At 32.8% G+C, this 16,039-nt stretch overlaps 1 protein-coding gene across 3 annotated transcripts; it reads right to left on the bottom strand.

Moving 5' to 3' along the window:
- Window positions 1-640: 640 nt before the first annotated feature.
- Window positions 641-8,183, bottom strand: LOC145108027 (3-oxoacyl-[acyl-carrier-protein] synthase I, chloroplastic-like). Of its 3 annotated transcripts, none has more exons than XM_079045017.1 (7): window positions 7,557-8,182; window positions 7,046-7,477; window positions 6,695-6,868; window positions 1,225-1,338; window positions 1,047-1,148; window positions 907-969; window positions 641-827 (listed from the first exon to the last, which is right to left on the bottom strand). In XM_079045017.1, the coding sequence occupies exons 1-7, from the start codon at window positions 8,019-8,021 to the stop codon at window positions 783-785; spliced, it is 1,395 nt and encodes a 464-aa protein (XP_078901143.1). In that variant the 5' UTR covers window positions 8,022-8,182; the 3' UTR covers window positions 641-782. The 3 variants fall into 3 exon arrangements, 2 of the variants coding, with proteins under 2 accessions (XP_078901143.1, XP_078901136.1); XM_079045010.1 differs by having other exon boundaries at window positions 903-969; window positions 7,557-8,181; XR_013708057.1 differs by lacking the exon at window positions 641-827 and having other exon boundaries at window positions 908-969; window positions 1,047-1,138; window positions 7,557-8,183.
- Between the last annotated feature and the right edge of the window lie 7,856 nt (window positions 8,184-16,039).

Below are 16,039 nucleotides of genomic sequence, written 5' to 3'. Positions count from 1 at the left end.
TTCATTCCAACTTTGGGGTCAACTTTTATCCTATCTTCTAATACGCATAACTTCTTCGTTTCTAACACGTTTTCCATGATCTTTATATAAAAAAGTGTTCATATGCTCTACAAATCTGGTAATTCATTTCTTCCTGACTTAACACGGGTCTTAATCTGTTAAGTCATAAAGTTGACCCTAAAACATAAAATTTATCATTTTACCCTTTTTGGCCGAAATGCATCTTCTTATGCATTCTCTCTTCAACTTACTCATTTAACCTCATCTTAGTGACATAAACTCATCTTGGTCATTTTCATGAACTCAAAACTTCATAAACTTACTAAATTCTCATTAATGGCCATTTTCCCTTTTGATCAATATTTGACTAAAAGTCAAATCTCTCTAAATTTCATTTTCTTACAATTAATTTTTTTTTGTATTTAGTTTTTTTCTTGTGTTTTTGAAGTTTTTATTATGCTCATATTTTAGATATTTTTTCATTTGTATTGTTTAGGTTTGTTTTTTTTTTCTATTTGTATTAAACATCCTGTTTCCAATCTCCAAGATTGTGTTTTCTCTCAATATATTAAACTTTGTTCATAAAATAGATAATGATATTAGTTTATAATGCTAAAAAGAATATGGCTTTGAGCTCTTATTACTTATATAAATTGTATATTATTTTAAAATTCTATTGCATATTTTGACAAATCGATACATTCCTTAAACACCATAAACTATTCTCTATTGATAATGGAGATATTGTCAATGATTGTATCAAGGTTTGAATGCAGTAAATGCTACAACAGAGTTGTGTCCACCAAAACCCATTGAATTTGAAATAGCTGCATATCCAAAACATTGGTTTAGTGAAATTAAAAAATCATGGAATCCAAACGCAAGGTAAAAAAAAAGCTCACCAACATTAATCTCATGTTGTTGCTTTTGAGTTGCAACAGTGTCAAACTCCACCCTTGGTTCTAGGTTCTACATTTGCAACCAAAACATGAGAATTTAAGAATAAAAAAGCAATGTAAAACGATTGGAATATTGGTATCACATACGAATTGATTGATGGTAGGATGTAACCATCCTGTTTGAATAGCTTTAATTGTAGCAATGGCTTCTAGACTTCCAGTTGCGCCCATGCAATGACCTATCATTGACTGAAAAACATATAAGAAGATAATTTCAATATGGATTTCATATTATAGAGATAATTTAGACGATCATTGTGTTTACCTTGGTGGCATTGATTTTCGTCCATGAAGTGTTCTTGAATACGTTCATAAGCGATTTTAATTCAATGGGATCACCAACCACGGATGAAGTGGCATGTGCATTAACGTAGTTTACCTACAAAAAATATTTAGTTTCTTGAGATATTCGAACATCACCAATGTTAGACCTCATATTGAGCTTCACAACACTACCATGGGTTTTTGTAGCATGCCAAATCATATATAGACCTTTAAGTTTCATAAACTTATCATCATTATCCAGAAATATTTTCAGAAATTGTAAATTGGTGTCGCATGCTTATTTTTTAACCTATATTTCTTATATTTCAAATAAAATACCAAGAACAAGTTAAACATTTTTATTCTATACATAAACTAGATTTATAACAATATTTTTATATCGACTATCCTTAAACCTTTTAAATATTTACAATCGAGTCTTTCATCTTCTTCTTGACTAAATTTCTCTACAAGCAGATTATACCATCTTAATGTTTATTAGTAAGTCATTAGGCAGTTTTAAAGAAGATTAGAATGATGATGTGTGTGACATGCTAGTTATGAACTGATCAATGAACGGTGTTGTAATGTTGGAGACAATGACATAGAATATTTAGTGAACAAAATTCATATAAATCGTTGGAATGAAATATAAATCAAAATTAGGTTAGGAATATAATTTGAAAGTAATTTTAATTGAAAGATGCACTAAAACTATGGGCTATCTCCTACATATATTGCAACTTTGCAGGATTAAAACCCTGTGTGTGTGTGTGTGTGTGAAGTGTTTGTACATAGGAAAAATGTTTTTTATTGTTTCAAAATGCTCTTGTTGTAGCTTTGCAAAGCTTCAAACTCTGATACAACCACATATAGTACATATGTTGTCCATCATTTTCAACGTATATACACAGGTAGTAAGTGGTAAAAGGAATGATTTACATGCTCATATGCCTTTTCAGTTTTTCAACATATAGAGGATTATCTTCTCTCCATTGTCAATTACATGTACACTGCTATAACGTATAAACAATAATATAATGTTGGATTTGTACCACTTCCCCATGTTACTTATTCATTGGCTTTAAATTTGACTATGAAATGAGACATTTCAAAACATTTAGCTCATTGTTGTTAGAGGCATTCAAACCAAAATCACAACGAGATGGGCACTTGTAATCTTTTTAAAGCTTGTAGAAGTGGACTATGCCACCATCCGATTCATAATATAATAAATTGTTCAAATTCTCAATCAAGATTTAGTGTGAGTAAGCTATGTTTTTGTTTTATTGTTTTGGAATTTCATTTTTTGTTAATCTTGTAATAATCTAATGTGAATTATGTGTTTATCCTTTTATGTAATTATAATAATTAATATTCAATACTAGCATCGATTTGAAGGTATAAATTTTATATATATATATATATATATGTATAAGCTATTGTCGATACTAGCAACTAGACTTTCAGGTACGAAATCAACGGCAAATTAAATCCCTACCTAAATCAACGAAAGATTAGCGATGTAAAGTATATTAAGTGACAAATAATAAAACATAGCTTTTAGAAAGGGTATAGCAATGGTAGTAATACCTCTATTATTTCTTCTTGAAAATATACGCTTAGTCGGTTGCTATTGTAATTTCATGTTTGCCATTTTCGTTCCCCCGATGCATCCCTCCCAAGTCTCAAATAGCTATATTCTTAACCTAATTTCAATTGGCACCCAGCCCAAACATTAACTATGGCCTCCCCAACCCCATCATCATCGATTCCAGGTGCCCCAACCCCCGTTATTATCGATTCTGACTACCTCTACAACCATTTTGTCGACTTCAACCTATTCACACACACATATTCACCCTTTCTTTATCTGGTTTTCTTTCTTTTGTTGATATGTGGTTTCCTCTCTTTCGATTTGTATATTTTAATCAGACATTATTCTAGCTTTTCAATAATTTCTAAGGGAGTGGGATTCTTGCTCTCTAGTTATAAGAAAAGTATGGATCCTACAAGTTGAATGATGGAACTGGTATGTTTTTTGTTACTTTAAGGAGTGTTTTGTTGTAATTGTTTGATATTAAGTTTTTTTTGTCAAAGATTTGGAACTGCTCTCGATATGTGATCTTTTTTGTTTCTTCATGTTTTTTAGGTCTATAGGTAACGACAATTACCTTTGTGTGAACATAGAGTGAGAGAGAAGGAGATGTCTAGGTTACCAAAAGACGAGTACATTTGTGTGTTCAAGGTCGCGTTGGTCTGAAATTCATGGTTAGACAACTCCAATGCTCTATCTCGATTGAAAGTGATTAAGTCGTCTAGGTGACTTGTTTTTCATTAATGTGGGCTAGAACGACATCATTACTTAATAAGTTCCATAAGCTCTATGCCCTCATAAGCACATATCTCTTATTTGTAATTATGATTTTGGTCTTCTTCACTATAAGTAGGATTCTTTCTTTCTTCATCCAAAGTATGAATTTCTGTTTTCTCATAATCATAAACCCCTCCCCCCAACTACATCTTGTAATCACTAATCAATGAAAAGTGGCATTTTATGAATTTATGTTTTCTCAAAATGTCACTCTTCCCATTAGTTCAATTTCATTTATTATCTTATAGAAGATAGAGGAATTGTTTCATTATTTTAAACAACCACCACCTAGTTAGGTAATTTGAGTGAATTTGAATGCTTTTATTCAAAAGCAAGATGGTCAATGATATGAAACTGAGATTCTTCTTCCTTTTCACAACCTTGGTGAAGCTAAAGAAGAACTTGACATATGATGGGTATACCCATTGTAATGTTGAAAAAAAAACAAAATCGTTGAAAGCAACTTTTACATTGCTTGGATTTACTAAACAACAATAGTTTTTTATAATACTAGAAGACTCAACTCAAGATATAAATTTATGGAATATATGAGTTTATACATAGTTTAAGTGTTTGATATTTAAATAAGTAGTAGGACTATAAACCAACCGAACAAACACGAACAAGGGCTTATTTATGTTCGTTTGTTTAAGTTAGTGGAATAAATGAACGAACACAAACTGATAAACGAATGATTTTTCTTGTTCATATTCGTTCGTTTAACAAATTACGTTGTTCATGTTCGTTCGTTTGTGTTCATGAACATGCTAAACGAACATAAACGAACGAACATATAAATGAACAAAGATAAACAAACATAATTGAATATATATGAACATAAATGAACATATAATATAGTAATGTAATCAAACACAACTAAGCATATATGAACATAAAAGGTACTTATGTGAACGAACATAAACGATCGTTCACGAACATAATCTAACGAATGAGACCATTGTTCATGTTCGTTCGTTTAACTAAGCGAAAGAGAATTCGTGTCCATGATCGTTCATTTATTAAATAAACAAACTTTCTGCCGTACTGTTCATGAAGCAGTTCGTTGAATGTTCAATTCCTTTACAACCCTAATTACTAGGGATTCTAATCAGTATAATAAACGGGCCTAATCCATCCATTAGAGAGTTAATGAAAAATTAACTTTCCTTTTTTATTTGTATTTGTATATGTTCGGAGTGATAACTCTCCTATTTGATTTGTATTTATATGTTTAGAGTGTTAGTTCTTGAAGGACCTCACCATTATTTTCTACCAGCTTCACCACCTCAATTTCTACTACAAACTCCTATTTTTGATGCTTAGTCAAGTAATTTTGGGTTTTTGTTAATGTTTTCTGTAGGAACATGGGTACTTATCCAAGATCACAATCGGTTTCTGTTCAATGATTATCTGGCCTCAAATTGGTTTCTTGTATATATAACTTTGGAATTTTTTGATAATATATAATATATAACTACTTTTTTAATCATAAATTTACTTTCAAATTGATGTTGCTGATGTTGGTTAGCATTCTACGGGTCTAATGAAGGAGTGATACTTAGTGTTCCATTTATTCATGAATTTCACAATTTCTGTTTTCAAATAGGTTTAGGTGAAAATTCGCCATCCAATTATCCCACGTGTACACATTTGGTCGCTCTATATATGATAAAAAAAAATCAATAATAGTTTGTTGTCATTTCTTGCACTTAACCCCATTATTCTATCATGACATGTTTGATTTTGCAAAATAATTTAATAAGATATGCTATAAAAAACTATATATTTCTATCATGACATCTTTTGGAGGGTAAGGTTCGCCGTGTTTGGAATCTGCATATGTAAATAATCCTAGTTAAAAACCATATATTTCTGTTTTTCAACTCATGTGTCTTACAATTATTATTGTTGTTAATTCTACAAATTAGGGAATAACTGGAGGCCTAAACTTTGTGGATCGTACATGTGTCATGTTTTACATAATCATGTAAACATTTCTCCCCGTTGCTATCTGATTCTATACCATAATGATAATTTTATATCTTCTTTAGGACTTTTTATTAATATTTTTTAATAGTAGCTACTATATGTTTATAGTGTTTTGTTTTCATATTTGTAAATTATTGATCAGTGAGTAGACGAAATAAGAGCTTAAGGTGGAACGTGAAAAAATTGAGGCCAAAAGACAAGAATTCGCCAAGATGCATACCGAAATCTTAAAGATTATCCAAGGAAATAACTTACCCGTCTAATTAGAATTTGACACTTTTGACTTTTATGATTTGGTTTTGATACTTGAAATTGTTTGTTAGTTGAATATTAATATTTATTTGGTAGTCGTAAATAATGATTTGGTTATTGAATTTCATTTTTGAATTTCGGTTAGAGAAACATATTCAACGGATTAGATTGTCTCTAGTTTACACATAATAACGGCGGATTAACGACGAAATTTACTAGTTGCATGAGCTAATCACCGACGGATTAACTACGGAAATTAGCGATGGATTAACGACGGAATCCAAACGTTCTCAAAGATTCCCTGAGTAATTTGTGTAGTCGTTACTCCGTCACTAAATCTGTCGCTCACAATTAGCAATAAGAGTTTTTTCGACTGACAATCCGTTCGCAATCGTGGCTGATACATGTATTTCTAAGTGTATATACAAATTTGGTAAACATGGAATATAAAAATACAAAATACAAAACCATAAAAATATAATATAGTCTATAAGGTAAGGGGTCGTGTTGTATGTTTTAAGGACCATTTGTGTAAATTTCTTATTAATTCTATGAGTTGTGTGACCTATGAGCCCTATTATATTAAATACATTTGCATAAATGTAAGTGTAAATAGAATGCATCAACTTTTGAACCACATATTTCTTCTTTGATGCACTAGTACATATGGACTGTTTTATGTCACATAAGCATAAGCATTCTACTATGAGTATTGAATTTATGAAGCGGTTCATCCGTTCATGGTTCCTATGCACCTTTGAGAAAATGGCATAGTGGGTGCTCATAGTTAATTTAAATTTCCCTAAAATATGACATGATGGAAAAAAAAAACTCGGAGAAATTAAGTGAAACATACCTCTTCTACCGACACACCAGCATTCATAAGGCAGCTTTGTATGCAATACGAAAGACCAAGCCCATCAGATCGTGGATTAGTTACATGATAAGCATCACAATTTACTGCACCTCCCAAGTATTCAGCAAGTATTGGTGCATCCCTTTTCATTGCATGTTCTAAACTCTCCATCACCTACAGAAAAGAAACATAAATATATACAAAATCAGATTGATATTCAAGTAGAAACAGCTAGAAAAAAAGTTTTCACAAGAAAGATGAATTGTGATCTGCTTTTCTCTATCATCATTATGATTGTGGTTTTAATAGGATTTTGTAGATAGTGAAGTCCAACATGGGTGGTAAGTTTACCAAAACACCAGCACCTTCACCCATGACGATTCCATCTCTATCCTTATCCCATGGTCTAGAAGCAGTCTGGGGATCATTATTTCTCTTTGACAGTGCATTACATGCAGCAAAACCTCCAAATCCAACAGGAATACATGAAGCTTCGACGCCACCAGCTATCATCAAATCAGCGTCACCTTCACGGATATGATTAGCAGCCGCATAGATGCAAAAATTAGATGTCGCACATGCAGCTGAAATGGAGTAGCTTGGTCCCATACATCCAAGATCAATTGCAAGTAACGCTGAACCCATGTTTGTTATGTAATAAGGTGTAAATGAAGGTGATATTTTTTCATAACCTCCCTCTATTAGAGACTCTACAGCGTCAGAAAATACCCTAACACCTCCCATTCCTGATCCAATAAGCACGCCAGCACGCTCCTTATCAATCTGCACATGTCAGAAAATATCGTAAATTAACCATTGGACTTTATATTTGAAGACATGAAATATTGGATGAATGAAGAACCTTTGAGCGTTCATTGACTCCAAGAGCTGCATCTTCAAGAGCTTTTTTCCCTGCAACAATGCAATATCGTTGACAGTCATCAAGTCCAAGGTCAACTTTGCCATCAATGAGGTCATGTGTTTGGAATCCTCGAATCTGGCCACCAATACGTGTGGGGAGGTTGGAGGTATCGAATCGATCAATTAAACTGATTCCACTCTCTCCAGCTAATAGTCTATCATAGTATGTATCAACGTCGTTCCCAAACACAGAGACAAGACCCATACCCGTTATAACTACCCGTTTTTTCGGATCTTTTTCCCGTTTAGGAGCTGTTACAGAAGCATGGTTAGATAATAGATGGGTACGTATAGCAGTGGTTCGTGCTGGTAATTTGTCAATAATGAAAAGAGATTGCTTTCTCGGTAGGCCAGCTAGGGATACCCACGGAGAAGGTGACGACAGGAAAAGAGCATGAGCTTCCATAACTGTATAGAGCTTGATGTATGATCAAGATTGTTAAATTGTTAAAATGATCAGAGAATTTTATATCAGGTTTCAAGAAGTTCGTTCAGAGTGTGGTAATTGGTATCGCTATGCGTGTTTGTCAGTTTGTGTATATATAAAAGAGAGAAAAAGTGAGGGAGAGAATCAACTTAAGATGAAAAATCATATATTTGTAACAGCATAAGATCATCCACTCGGGAATACGACCACTAAAAGTAGGGGCCCAAAACAAATTTCAAAACAAAACCTTTATTTAGTTTTAAATTTATGAAATATCAAAAAGATTCTAAGATATACTTTGTAACCGTGTTTTAACAAGACTCATTCTAAAAGACAGAAGGAGTAAGTATAATAGGAAGTACTCGGTAATAGAAAAAAAGATTGTTGGCTAGTGATACAATTCTGTCATAGATTCTAATTGTGTATAAGGGCATCCACAATGCATTGAACCCAGATTTCAACGGATTGTCAGGTCATCTTACTACAATCAATATAACTCTATTATTTTTTTTCTCTGCAATGCATTGAACTCTACAGAGTTCAATAGAATGTTACAAAATGTAATTTATAATAAATATTTAACAATTAAAAGGTTTAATTTTTTCCATTGAAGAGTTCAATGGTTATTGAACTCCAAATTCATTGAATGCTAAAGAATTTCATCCATTGAATGATACATGGAATTGCCACCTCATTCAACTCTCCTATTGAACTCACTATTATGGATGCTCTAATATGCATGTTGAAGAACGTCATGCTCGTAATACTGATGTGGCATCTTTAAAAGTAATTCAAGATAAAATTTCTATAATAATCCACATACATCATATGAATTGATGGTATCCGTATTTTAAATTCAAATCCCACAATTTACTGCGATGAATTTGGTAAGGAGTGAAGCAAATTTGTAGCTGTACGGAATTTCGACAAATTATGAGCTGAGTTTTCAACTTATGGTTGCAGTTAGTGTTTTAATGATTGGGCTGAAATTATTGACAAAGTTATATAATACTTTTTTTCACGTTAATTATTTCTAATGCGGGTGACTATTGAGTGAAATTATCCAAATGTTTAATGAAATCCCGCCTTATTTATTAGGTTTTAAATTTAGATGCACCTAACAGATAAGTGTACGTTGTTTAATCAAGAATTACCATGAGAAAATCGCACACACAAAAAAAAAAAAAACAAAAAAAGCATACATAGAAATGTATATATTAAAAAGTCAAATAAATTTTTTTAAATAAAACTAGTTTAATTAAAAACATGTTAAAAATAAAGTTGAAAAAAAATGAAACAATTTATAGAGAAGCTGAAACCAAATTTCTAAAAACAAAATTAACATATGGGCCGAATTTGTAACAAAGAAAAGTTGCTAACCTTAGCACATGCTATATAGTAGATCGTGTTAATCAATTTGGAACAGCTTTTATAAATGATTAACTCTCATAATATTAAAGTCTGTAAGATTGCATTTGCTACGCTGAAAATAGTTGTTTAGCCAAAAATAATTTTAAAACCCTTTATTTATTATATGGTTCCTGTCGAATATAAAGTATTAATCCAAATGTTTATTTTGATTTTTCATAACAAAATTATACTAATAAAGTACTTTAATTTAGTTTTTCGGTTCCTTTTATTTGAGAAGATGACTAACAATGGCTCACATCGATAAACACACACACAAACACATGATACCGTTGGGGCTAGAAGTTATTTGGTAATACCTATTCACTCCATTGATGAAAAGAAATGAGGTTAAATTTTGTTGGTGGATTTGTCGGATTTTGGCAACCTAAATGCTTGTATGGATCGCACTTGCGTTTTTTTTATTGAAGTGCTAACATACATCGTTTAAATCGTACTCATAAACTCTTATTTTTGTACACAACTGAACTTGAACCATTAACCTCTTATGAAAATCACACATTTTCAACCACCCTATATGGTTAGGCCAAATGTCATTTTAGTTGCATTACTATGTTTATGGGCCCATATGAGCTCCATGTTCAATTGTAGAGATACGGGTAGACATAATGCAAAAGAGATCTAATTGATTTACATAGGTAAGTGTACATGGGGAAGAAGGGGTTCTAACAAGAATTAAATAATACTAACCATTTGCAACCAATAAATAATATGATTATTATTTCTTCTAACAATTTCGATAATGTTTCTTTTAATCGAATGACGTTTTCTAAAAAGAATAAGTCAAACACGCTGTTAAATGCATTTGTTTTGACATCGATTAGGGTTTTTTGTAATAATTGGATTTTTGTAAACAACTTGTAAGAAGCTAAAGAACGAAACATTTACAGAAGGCTAGTAAGTATTAAGTTTTGAAGGAAAGGAATCCAAACTACTTTATGCTACTATCCATAATGTGCGGGTTTGAATTATCTGTCATCTTTTTTGTCTATGTGTGTTAAGACCAAGATCGAGGATAACCTGGCCATTTGTCCTGGAACTGATCCAAAATGTGTCTCATTCAACTTTCTTTGTGTATAAAATTGGCCCAAATTTTAATATCAGACCCAAAATCGACCTTTTTCATTATTTTTAAAAAGGGAAACGACATATATGGATAACAAACTATATAAACTATTTTAAAAATATCATTAAACTAAATGAACATTGTCAAAAGGTAATGAACTATTGTATTTTGTGTTTAAAACATCATTGGTTACGGGATTAAAAGGTCCTCCCGGTTTTGAAGCCATGTTGGCATGATAACATGTCTTAAATGTTGTGTATTGACCTAAGACTCATTCAACTTATTTAAGTGTTTAAAATATACCATTTTCCACCCCTTGTAAATCTCTTTTGTGCCCTAATTCTAGTCTCAACCACCACAAAAGTCACATAGCCCTCATAAACATAATATGATAAATAGATATAGAACAACACAAAATTTGTCCATATAGAACAAAACATTAAGTATATATATAAAAAAAAGTTTGGAGACCACAAGTATGTATAGCAGTTTCCTTAGGTTTTATATTGAACAAAACAAAAAATAGACGTTACACTACAAAAAAAACATGGGACTAGACAAAAAAATATCCCTAGTGGAAAGAAAAAGTATGTAGGCGACGACACATTCAATCCAAATTAACTGGATGTGACATCCCCATTTTCACGGCCCGAAAAGACCGATTTTGTTTATACTTTATAAAAATCAGAGTACTTCTTTTAATAAAAATGTTGTGGAATTAGTTCCCAGTAAAACATGATAAATACATTATCAAAGCATTTCCGAAGAAATGTATTTTTATTCATTTTAAAACATTTGGGATGTCATCGTCAATACAGAAACATAAGCATAAACAGAACTTACATTCATTTACACTAGTGATCTACATCTCTTTTAAATCTCTCAGTGTAAAGTAGCTTCATATTGACACCTATGATACAAATAAGCTTGAGTGGGTCAGGTTGGGAAACCTGATGAGTACATAGGGTTTTCAACCCACAATAATATAATTATTATGTTTAAACATCAAACAATCAACCCAATTACCCATCCACATTATCTTATTTACTCTTAAGGATCTACCATAAGAATCAGCTATTCATCGTTCATTCATTCCTAAGGATTATCCTAAGGAATCGGCACGAAGTCCATCGATGCCATGGTTTACTCAATAGGCACTAAGTCTCATAGTCGCCAGGGTTATTCTCTTTTATCGACCGTATCGATTCCGATACTCCTCTGACAACACATGTCAAGGGGTTTAGGCACTACGTTGCATAGTCGCCAGGGTTAATCTCGTCTATCGACTATGTCGTTTTCGAGACTCCTCTCACAACACATGTCAATGGGTTTTTAGAGTACAGCTGGTGAGCACACAGTTCAAAACACCTACAGGTTGCGAGCCTGCTAGTGTCCACTGGACTGTCTAGAATAGTCTGTGGTTGTCATCCATACTCTGCTGAATGACGAGGCCAACACATGGGTAAAAGGCTTCTCTCATGGTTTACCTCTCACCCTTATCTCATGGTCTATATCACCTCTCATCATCTTGTTTTTGTTAAACAGCAACTATTTCATCTACCCATGTTTTACCCAACATATTTTGTAGATATAAAATAGCATGTAATTTATATTAAATATTTCATATCTATGTGTAAGATGAAAGGGACTATGCAATCACTTGATAAGGTGGTGACTCGGTACTCGGACAGCGCTTCGTTTACTTTAAAATAATTTCCTTCGACGAAACCTAGTATTATTACCACTAGATTTTAGTATAATATTTACCATTACTAATTATTAGTCTTATTATTATTATTATTATTATTATTATTATTATTATTATTATTATTATTATATAAGCGTTTAAACAATATTTTCCAACCACTATGTGTAGACATGGGCCAAACATAAAACACCGGAGGGTAGGATTATTTAGGGCATATAACACTTTTGAAATCCAACAACTCAGGTGGCCCTTCAAACCGGATTCCCCGTACGGCGAGTGGTTAAAAAGATATTATAACGACACTTATATAACCCATAATAATAGCTCAAATAATTATTATAAGGTCCTAATAACGTTACTATATTTAAATAAAAGCTATATTAAAAATTAGGTAGGCATATCTTACCTACGAGGGGGTTTGGCTAGAAGCCGCGCTCTGCAGGGGCAGAACTTCCGAGCCGAAAGCTCTTCTTCTCGGAGCCGTCGAGCGCTTCGGGGCTTTCTTCTAGCGCTAGGGGAGTTTTGGAGGTTTAGAGAGAGAGAGAGAGAGAGTAGAGAGAGAAGGGTGGAGGTGTGAAGAAATGAGGGTGAAATGAGTTGTATTTATAGGGTGAAGTATGACTGAAGTTGGTGCCACATGTCACCATCTAGTGGCAAGCCTTGGGGAGAAAGCAATGGCCAAGATTATGCCACGTCACCCCTTTTGCAGCAGCACCCTGCCGACTTCTAAACCCCGTAACCTTCGCATACGAGCTCCGTTTTCGACGTTATTTATATCCACGTATAGGTAAAAATAATATCTACAACTTTCATTTTGACTCCGTCGGCTAATTCTCGACCGATCTTAAATTAAACAGTAGGGGGAGATTAGACTGTTAAATGACCGCGAAGAATTCGTAACTCCTTCATACGGACTCCGTTTTCGTCTGTCTTTTCCTCGTTGAGTTCCTATTAATGAGATCTTCAACTCTCATTTAGGTCGCGTAGGCCTAAAACCGCTCGAACTAAAATTCGAGTTTCGGGTCGTGCACTGCTATGCCAAATCTTAGAAAATTCATAACTTCCTTATACGAAATCAGATTTGGGCGTTTTTGGGCGTTTTTTTTGTATGTTCTCGGTTTAACGTGTACTACAACTTTTTTCTAGATTTCTAAGGCTAAAAAGTCATCCATCGTAAATTCACTATTTACGTCTCCCGGTGCCGTGTCGGTTTTGCCGAAAAACTTCGACGGGTCATAACTTCTTCGTTATAACTTGGATTTCGGCGTTCTTTATATGTACGGAACGCTTGAGACATATTCTACAACTTGGTTAAAATTATTTATTCTAAATAATCTTTTGTCAAAAAGTCGTTTTTGACCCCTATTATCTCTAAATTGACTAGCCCGAATCTACGGGCGTTACACTGGATCACCGTGAGTATTTTGGGTTTCCTTGCTTAGCTTTATCGTAAGTATTCTTTCAGACTTTTTCCTTATTTTCTTGACTATAGGGTGCATTGGTACCTCCACTTCCGGGCCCTGTTCCTCCATTTGTGTTAGTAAAAGCTGGTACACTACATAAGGTACAATGTCAACCAATATTTCATCAAATATCTCATCCATATCTTTAAGATTTTTTGCTTCCTCATCAAAAAAAACCCATCTGTATCTTCAAGATTTTGTTCTTCCTCGTCAAACATCTTATCCATACCTTCAAGAACATGTGCTTCCTCATCAAATATCTCATCAACATCTTTAATAATAGGTGGTTCCTCATCTAACATCCTAGCCATATCCATATCATCAATAATAGACAATTCTTCATCAAACATCCTAGCTATATACATATCTTCAAGGATAAGTGGTTCTTCATCCCTTGTTTCATCCATAATCTTCTTCCTTCTCGTTTTAAGCTTCCTTTTTATGTTGAAATTTGAAGTACCTAAATATGAAAAACTCGCATGAATTAATAATTTTCAACGGGAGTAACAAATAGGATAAGTGTCTACAATACCCTTTTTTTTTTCTTTTTTGGACATATTGACGTGGTATAACCCTTAGATTTGCAAATGCTACAATTCATAAGCACTCTCTTATTGGTAATCTTCGCCCTATTTTCTGATACATATGGGTGTGCTTTCTTTTTATTTGTAGTTCATCATGGCATCCGTCTGCTTTTGGGAGGTAAAGGTGGAATGTATGAAGTAGTAGGCAATATCAAACTGTTGGATTAATGTCTAAGTCCATAACTATATTTGGTATGTACTTGACCCGACCCGGCATGGTCCATTTGGGTTGCATGGCATCGGGACAATTGGATAGACAAGATGAGGAAAAAAAAAGGATACTAGTCATTTATATTAATATATTATAAGTTCGAATATATTAATATATAATCATATTATTTAATTAGTATTGATCAAGAATTAATTTATAATTAATTAAGTGATAAAAAAGGAACTAATTAAATATGGACTCTTACATATATATGTGTGATGGGCCAAGTTCATTTAGGTTGGGCTAAGCTTTCATGGATAGTCCATGGAGTGTTTAACCCATGGATCATATGAAATGAAGGGTCATGGGTTTAACCCTAATCTCCACACTATATAAAGATGTCCTTGGTTGGTGAAATTAGCACTAGTGTGTGTACACAAAAGGGCAAGGCCGATTTCACTAGGGAGAACCAAAGTATCCTTATTCTCAAGGTTATTCCAAGTGTTCATGGTGTTGTGTGAACCATTTGAGGTGTCACACTTGGGGCACTAGGCACTCAAGCTTCATGAAGACAAGTTACATCAAAAAGGTATGTATTCTATCTATTTTATTACCCAAGTATATGATATTTGTACGCTAGTATAGGGTAATATCTTGGAAACTTCATATTTGCATGTATAATAGAGAAAACATAGATCCAAGGTATTTAGGGTTGTATGTGCACCATAGGATGTTGTAGTATACTAAAACCCAACAGTGGTATCAGAGCCATGGGTTGTTTTCTGTTATATTGATGCAAATATTTTATTTTCAAAGTTGAAAAAAAAAACATGACGTTTGTCAAATTTTATGATATGATTATTTTATTAGTTTTAAAAGTTTGATCTAAAGAGTTTTTTGAAACCTCCATAAGTTATGGATATGAAAAGGTTTTAAAAAAAAATTGATTCAAAGTTTTTTATGGAGTTACAAAACTTGGTCTTAATGTTTTAAAGAATTCCATAACTTGTTCTTAAGTTATGGAACATGAAAAGTTTTTTTTGTGTTACCTTGTTTTATGAGTTAATTTACATTAATGAAAAAAGTTGTGTGTTAGTTGTTTTCAATCCAAATTGATCTAGAAATAGTTCATAAAATGTGTTTTTGTAACTTGTCCTCAAGTTATATGAAAAGTCACATTTATGAATCTTAAACCTTATAAAAATTGTCATAGGTTACAAAATGAGGAGTCTTGCCCTCATTAAATGGTTTTATGACTCCATAACTTGTCATCAAGTTGTGGAGGTTCAAGAGTCTATTCATTAAATAAAATGTTTAAGTTTAATTAAACTCATAAGTTATGAAAATCCAAGAGTTTTGAATAGTTTCAAAACTTGCCGTCAAGTTTTGGAATTTGTAAAGTTTTCCCCATAAATTATTTAATTCCAAGTTAGCCCTTAGAATTTTAAAAGTTAAAATTCAACCCTTATACTTTATATTATTATAAGTTAATAATAAATATATGTATAAGAGCAAGTCAGTCTTACCGTTAGTAGGCCTCATTCACGAAGCCGGTCTATAAGGGGGTATAAGGTTACTGCCTATAAAATGGCAGTTT

This window comes from Lactuca virosa, chromosome 1, assembly GCF_052849685.1.
Source record: "Lactuca virosa cultivar CGN04683 chromosome 1, Lactuca_virosa_CGN04683_v6, whole genome shotgun sequence".
Taxonomy (NCBI): Eukaryota; Viridiplantae; Streptophyta; class Magnoliopsida; order Asterales; family Asteraceae; genus Lactuca; species Lactuca virosa.
The sequence above is the reverse complement of the archived record's forward strand: the minus strand, read 5'-3'. Positions and strand labels throughout refer to the sequence as shown.

Excerpts from the sequence above, each read along its gene's own strand:
- LOC145108027 (XM_079045010.1), bottom strand. The coding sequence starts at position 8,021 with ATGGAAGCTCATGCTCTTTTCCTGTCGTCACCTTCTCCGTGGGTATCC. Across the intron at positions 970-1,046 it reads ATCCTACCATCAATCAATTC|AACCTAGAACCAAGGGTGGA; the intron begins GTATGTGATACC and ends TTGCAAATGTAG. Across the intron at positions 828-902 it reads ACAACATGAGATTAATGTTG|CTATTTCAAATTCAATGGGT; the intron begins GTGAGCTTTTTT and ends TTGGATATGCAG.